The 6,805-nt window shown below is 46.2% G+C and overlaps 1 protein-coding gene across 1 annotated transcript in view; it reads right to left on the bottom strand.

The window, feature by feature from the left end:
* MSH2 (mutS homolog 2) overlaps positions 1 to 2,387 on the bottom strand; it is a 33,832-nt gene extending 31,445 nt beyond the window's left edge. The window contains exons 1-3 of the mRNA XM_068675857.1: positions 2,089 to 2,387; positions 800 to 954; positions 160 to 438 (exon numbers count right to left, since the gene is read on the bottom strand). Of these exons, the coding sequence (XP_068531958.1) occupies positions 160 to 438; positions 800 to 954; positions 2,089 to 2,317 (663 nt within the window). The 5' untranslated portion in view covers positions 2,318 to 2,387. The remainder of the gene's footprint in view (positions 1 to 159; positions 439 to 799; positions 955 to 2,088) is intronic.
* Between the last annotated feature and the right edge of the window lie 4,418 nt (positions 2,388 to 6,805).

A 6,805-nucleotide genomic window follows, 5' to 3' on the forward strand; every position in this document is an offset into this window, starting at 1 on the left:
CAGATTATACATTTTATATGCATAAACAAAAATTTCTTCAAGTCTACATAGCACTTCCATAAATCACAGCACCTAGCTAAGAAAACAGAGATAGAGCTTTTTAGATAAAGTTTTGTCTAGCTGTAAGCCTAAGGCTATGAGCAAAGGTAATTCCCTTACTTGTCGCAGTTTTCCCATCTCTCCTGCAGTCTCTCCTCCTGGCAGCACGCACTCCTTAGGTCCCAGCTGAACCAGTAGAGCTTCAAGGTTTGAGAACTGATCATTATCTGGGAATTCACAGACGCTCAGTTTTCTCAGCGTAGTGTCAACATACCCTACTCCTACAACTCTTTGTCCATCAGCAGTAGACAGCTTCACCCCCACAACCCCAATAGCCATTGACATATCATTGTTGGCAAAGAGAACTTCCTCAAACTGGGCAAGATTTCCCGGAGAACCCTGTTTAGAGAAACAATAGAGTTTGAAAGAATGTGTATACACAGATAAACTTATTAAAAATAATATAAAAAAAGACAATAATAGATGAGAAAAATCCATTAATACAAAACATACAAGTGTTTTAACTTTTTTAACCATTGAAAATTTAAATATCATCTTCAGAAAGTGAACTACCTCTGGCTTCTTTAATTTCCCGACCTATGACAAGTTCCTCCAGCAGTAGAATACTGGAATATACTACAGACCACATGATTTGCCACCGTACCACCAGTCATCAGAGTTCCAAACTGAAGGACACAGGAAACAGTAATCGTCCCTCCACATTTAAAAAAAAAAAAAAAAAAAAAGTATAAAATTGTACCTTGTATGCTAGGTACCAGTCATTTTCTTTGACAGATTTGCTCCCTGCTTTATTCTTGTAAACTTCAACTCTGTAATGACGAACCAGGAGCAGATCTCTTACAAAAGATTCAAAGTTCATTTTACTAAGCACAACACTTTCAAGTTTCTGATTCCCTAGGGGAAAAAAAAAATAAAAGTCTTATTAGATGCCTGAATAATGCGAGAGGCTGGAAAATAAAACAGATTCGCGTTTATTCAAGTTTCTGATTCCCTAGGGGAAAAAAAAAATAAAAGTCTTATTAGATGCCTGAATAATGCGTTGACGTTTATTTTCTATAATCAAAACCCCCAAGAAACAGAACTAACAACCTTCATGATGGATGTTACTCTGATACTGAATAGCATGGAAAGCCCATGAAGCATAAAAACACAACATTCCACTGATAAATGTTAAGCATGAAGTATACACCATCTAACTTTGCAACATTAAGCTCCTTAAGATAATGTTAAGGTTTGCCTCTTCTGACAAAATGCTTTATCTTAATGCTCTTACATGTGTTGTCTGAAAGCTCTACCTTCTCTTTTAGTTATTTTATGAAGAGATAAGTAAAAAAGCAACAAGGGGCAGGCACAAGAGAAAATCTTAGGCAATACATAATTAAATGTTATTCACTGCTGCAGGCCATCATGAGTCAACCACCTCAGCATGGAGACATCGTCCATGTGGATCTCACTGCTGTTAACTGATGTCACCTGCACAACGACATGAGCCCAGTCCTCAGCTGTCGCAGAAGATGTCATGGAATCACCTCCACAAATGGAAACCTGACAGTGCTCTAATGTTAATAAACGGTGTTTATTGTGGCCAGCTGTCATCCGCATCTGACGGCTGTGTGATGTGAGCTTATGGGGAGGGGTGTGTGTAAGCAGAGTGTAAGCAGGGTGTAAACAGAGGCACGCTGTCTGCTGTAGGTCCCTTCCTACGTTATCTGTGACACACACCCTACCCAAAACGACGGAGAATTATCATTTCAAAGCAGCGAGAGGCTGGAAAATAAAACAGATTCGCGTTTATTTGTGCTTGCTTTGAAGCAGCGGCGAACCAGACCAGACACAGAAGCCCGGAGACCTCCCCTCGCCTTCCTTTCCCCCGCACCACACGGCGCGGCCTCCAGCGGGCCGCCACCTCCACGCAGCGAGGCCCCCGGCCTCCGAACCGGCCACAACGTGACGGGACGGACCCCAACGGTCCCCAACGGACCCCAACGGCAGCTCGAGCCCCCCCCCTCCCGCCCGGCCGTGACGCACCCGCGGCGCCCGCCAGCTGCCGGATGACGGCGCGGGTGCGGAAGAGCTCCCTGGCGGCCAGCCGCGCGTCCGCGCCGTGCACCGTGTAGTAGTCGCCGCGCTCGAAGAAGCGCACGGTGGTGTCGGGCTTCTCGGGCAGCGCCAGCACGGCGCGCACGAAGCCCGCCTCGGCGCCCGCGCCCTCCGGCCACACCGCCGCTGCTGCCTCCCGCGGCGCCTCCACCGCCATTGCTGCTGCTGCTGCTGCTGCCGCCTCCCGCCAACCGCCACCGCGCGCGCACCGCCCCGCCAGCGGCGCACGCGCCCCACCGCCGGCAGCCAATCGCCGCCCGGCTCTGGCAGCGCGTCACGGGCTCCCCGCCGCTTGCCGCTGAGGGGAGCGCGGCCGCCGGCCCCGCTCAGCTCCTGGCCCGGCCCCGCCTGCAGGGGGCTGCGGCGCGCAGAGCGCGGGTTGGGGGCCTGGAGCTGCCGTAAAACGCCGGGCAAGGTGGTGTCCCGGAGCCCCGAGCGCACCTCGGGGTGAAAAGGAAGCACTTGGGTGTTTGGCATTGCTTTTATGTATTTTTTTTTTTTCCAGTCAGTTCCACATCATGATTCTTACGTCCCAGTTCAGTCACAGAATCACAGAATTTCTAGGTTGGAAGAGACCTCAAGATCATCGAATCCAACCTCTGACCTAACACTAACAGTCCCCACTAAACCATATCCCTAAGCTCTACAGCTAAACGTCTTTTAAAGTCCTACAGGGATGGGGACTCCACCACTACCCTGGGCAGCCTGTTCCAGTGCCTAACAACCCTTTCAGTAAAGAAGTTCTTCCTAACATCTAACCTAAAACTCCCCAGGTGCAACTTTAGCCCATTCCCCCTCGTCCTGTCACCAGGCACGTGGGAGAACAGGCCAACCCCCACCTCACTACAGCCTCCTTTAAGGTATCTGTAGAGAGTGATAAGGTCACCCCTGAGCCTCCTCTTCTCCAGGCTGAACAAGCCCAGCTCCTTCAGCCGCTCCTCGTAGGACTTGTTCTCCAGGCCCATCACCAGCTTCGTCGCCCTTCTCTGGGCTCACTCAAGCAGTCCTATGTTCTAGTGCTTGCCTACGTCCTTACCCTTTCTTTTTTCTGACTCCCACTGTTTGCTTCCCACTGCTTTCCTTCTCCTTCCACCCTACATTAGCTTCCCTCACCTCAGCCCTCTCCCCTCCTTCCATCCTGCCTGGCCCTGGCTGTTCCCTCACAAGAAGCACTTCATTGTCTCACACCACAACCCCCACTGCCCTGCTCCTGCACAGTGTCCCCTGAGCCGCCTCTCCTCTCAGGGGAACCTCGGCCCTCCTGTCCCAAACACCAGCGCCATGCCCCTGAGGTAACAGCTTTCCTCACACCAGCACTCTCCACAGCCTTTCCTCCTAAATAGGAGGGACAGGCACCTTGTCCCTCCTGTCCCATCAGGTTATGGTACAGATGACTACTTCATTTCAATTAATGAGAAAATTGGAGACCCATTTTCAGTTATAAATGTTGTGGCATTGCTGTAAGTATGTTACCAGAACCTTGACAGCTTTGCTGTAGCTCCAAATCTTCCTCTTATGTCCTAAACAATTATAAAATCAGCAGCTTTCTTGAGGGGTAATTGGATTTATTTTCAGTATGTGTAAGTATACTTTTCCAAAACGTATTTTCAGAAGAGCTAAACCACCTAGCCTAATATTCCCCTGCACCAAAATTGTTTGCTTGAGGCTGTGCTCATGTAGAAAAATTAGGCCTAAATAACTACCATTCAGCAAACAGGTAGCCTTCTGAAAGGCAATCATAACGCCAGAAGTGAGGTGATAAAACCACATCAGCCCCAAATAGATGGGATTACTTCTCTTTGTACATACAGATGAGTATGGATAAGGCAGATAATGGCACAAGATTTAAAAACAAAACAAAACAAAACAAAACAAAAAAACATACTTTTATGAACATCTGGAGAGGAGATGAGCTCAAGAAACCTCATTACCACCTTCAAAAGAGATAATAACGCCTGTTAAGCTGTAATTGCTGTGTGTTGAAGTGCTTCATTCTCACTCTTCTGGGCTGGTTACACCTCCTTCAGCAGTTTGCTCCAGGCAGCTCTGCGGAACTGCAGTCTCCCATTTACAGAAAGCCACCACCTAAACCTGCCACTAGCGTTCTTTGTGGTGAGCACAGCTCATGAGAAACCTTCATGCCATGACATCTGCTCTACAATATTTCACTGGATCCTCTGAGCTTCACCTTTCCTCTGAGCTTTGGCTATTTCTTAAACCCATGTGTTCTGCACACTGGCTGATCCACACAAGTCTAACTGTAGACCATCAGCCTATTAGGAAGGGTGGTTGCTTCCTCATGCTGTTGCTAGCAGAAATCTTGCTGCTTTCTCTCTTGTACACCGGGAGGGATGAGGAGTGTAACTATTAGGCATGTGGTGGATGGTAAACCTAGGTGAATCTAGACCTTCATTACTTTTGTTGCCTTTTTATGCATAATGAGCGTACACATAAATTTTCATACTTTTTTTTTCAGTTAAGAAAATGGATGCCCTTTAAATACTGAAACACTAAAAAAATAAATCCTGTTTCACTAACAGTTAATTAGTATTCAACGGTGATCAGTGGCAGCAATAATACTTCTGAATTTTTAGGGATGTCACCAGAAAATTTTGTGACTGGTGTATGTATGTGCGCACACATACAGTGCAACAGAGGTCTAAGATAATATTAAAGGGATAAAAATAGTTTGTTAATGTAAGCTGGAAAACAGAAAATGTGGCTGTTACCTTGTAAAGGACCTTTTAACTTTCTTGTATGCAGTTTTTTATTCAGACCAACTTGCCACAGGCATCCCTCTACTTTGCAGTCACCTGAATGTGTAAGGATTCTGCAGTGCATTTAGGGCTTAATAGAGGGAAAACAAAAACATCTTAATGTATCAAGTTTTTACCTCCTGTAACTTGATAAGTGTTGCCTTTAACATTATACATCACCTCCTTTATCTACCACCTTCTCCCTTTTGTGTCTGCCATTGCACTGTTAAGAAATAAGAACAAAGGGTTTCTAAAAAGTCCATAAAACTCCTGTGGAGATGAACCCACTATTCCCTGTGTGTGAGCCTCTCTACAGCATGCCTGACTACCTGCATGGTAGTCATCCTAACAATGGATCTTTGTAACGCCAAACTGCAGTCTTGGATGGAGGCTGCTAAAATTCAGTATCAGTTGTAAAGTTGGGGCAGCAGAGCTACTAGCATTTTTAGTTACCTAGATATTTTTGCAGGGCTACTTCAAGTAGTCTATAATTCAAAGCCTCTGTGTTTTACGGCAATCAACGTCCAAAAGGTAAAGATGCAAATACATGTATACATTTCAGGAACAGTGCTATTTGTCCTACCAAATTTATTATGGTTTTTGATGAGGGTAACAGGCATGCTATCATCAACAGACCCTACGTACACTGTGCCTTCACTTTGTAGTCGTGGAAACTATGCTTAGGGATTACATACATCTTTGTAAGAAATTTTTATGACCTTTATTGGTCATGTTTTCTCAAGCCTGTTATTTGCATGTCCTCTTCTAGAAAGTCTCTCATTAGTTTTGCATAAGCATTTATTTAATTTTGCTCAGCAATAATAATAATGTTAATATATTACATATATAAATGCATACTAGCAACACTCATAAGAAAGTAATAGATCTGCACCTGCCTATACAAGCACTATTTTCCCATGTTGTACATACAAACTGAGATAAATATCTCTTTCGTTCATTCTCAGATTATTTAACAAATCTACAGTCTGGCCTTTATGTCCTGTACATTAAAAGAGAAGGAATGTGGTATCACAACATTGTGTAGAACTTCAGATTTAGGAAACATGCTCCTTCACTGAAGAAAGTTAATGAATTAAGCACGTAAAAGTATTAGAATATTTACTTTGTCAAAACCAGATGCAATAGAAAATTGCTTTTTAACTTTGCTGACAATTTTTGAAGTATTGCAATAAAGAATGCTTAATATTTTGCTATTTAATGTCTTAGCATTTTCCCATAACAATTTTGCCAGCAGTTCAAAAGTGCTCTGTAAAGAAACATCATATGCCTATGCATAAAGTTGACATTATCTGATTGTCATGGGTTTATATGACCAGGTTTCGGTAGCAGGGAGCTACTGGGGTGGCTTCTGTGAGAAGAATCCAGAAGTTGCCCCACATTAGACATGGCCAGTTTCAGCCAGCTCCACAAGGGACTTGCTGCTGCCCAGAGTTGAGCCAGTAAGCAATGCTGTTTATGCCTCTGTGAGCACAGATTGAAGAAAAAAAAAAGAAAAAATACTGGACAACAGCAGCTGGGAGACGGAGGAGTGAGAAGCCACCCTGCAGCCCCCAAGGTCAGTGCAGAAGGAAGGCAGGAGGTGCTCCAGGCAGGCAGCAGCAGTTCCCCTGCGGCCCTGGTGGAGCAGGCTGTCCCCCTGCAGCCCATGGGTCCCACATGGAGCAGATCTCCACACTGCAGCCCGTGGAGGAGCCCCCGCTGGAGCAGGTGGATGTGGCCTGGAGGAGGCTGCGGCCCATGGAGAGCCCCCGCAGGAGCAGGCCCCGGGCCAGAGCTGCAGCCCGTGGAGAGGAGCCCACGCAGGAGCAGGGGTCTGGGGGGAGCTGCCGCCCACCCACAGGGGACCCGAGCTGCAGCAGTTTGCTCCT

Source organism: Anas acuta, chromosome 3, assembly GCF_963932015.1.
Source record: "Anas acuta chromosome 3, bAnaAcu1.1, whole genome shotgun sequence".
Classification (NCBI taxonomy): Eukaryota; Metazoa; Chordata; class Aves; order Anseriformes; family Anatidae; genus Anas; species Anas acuta.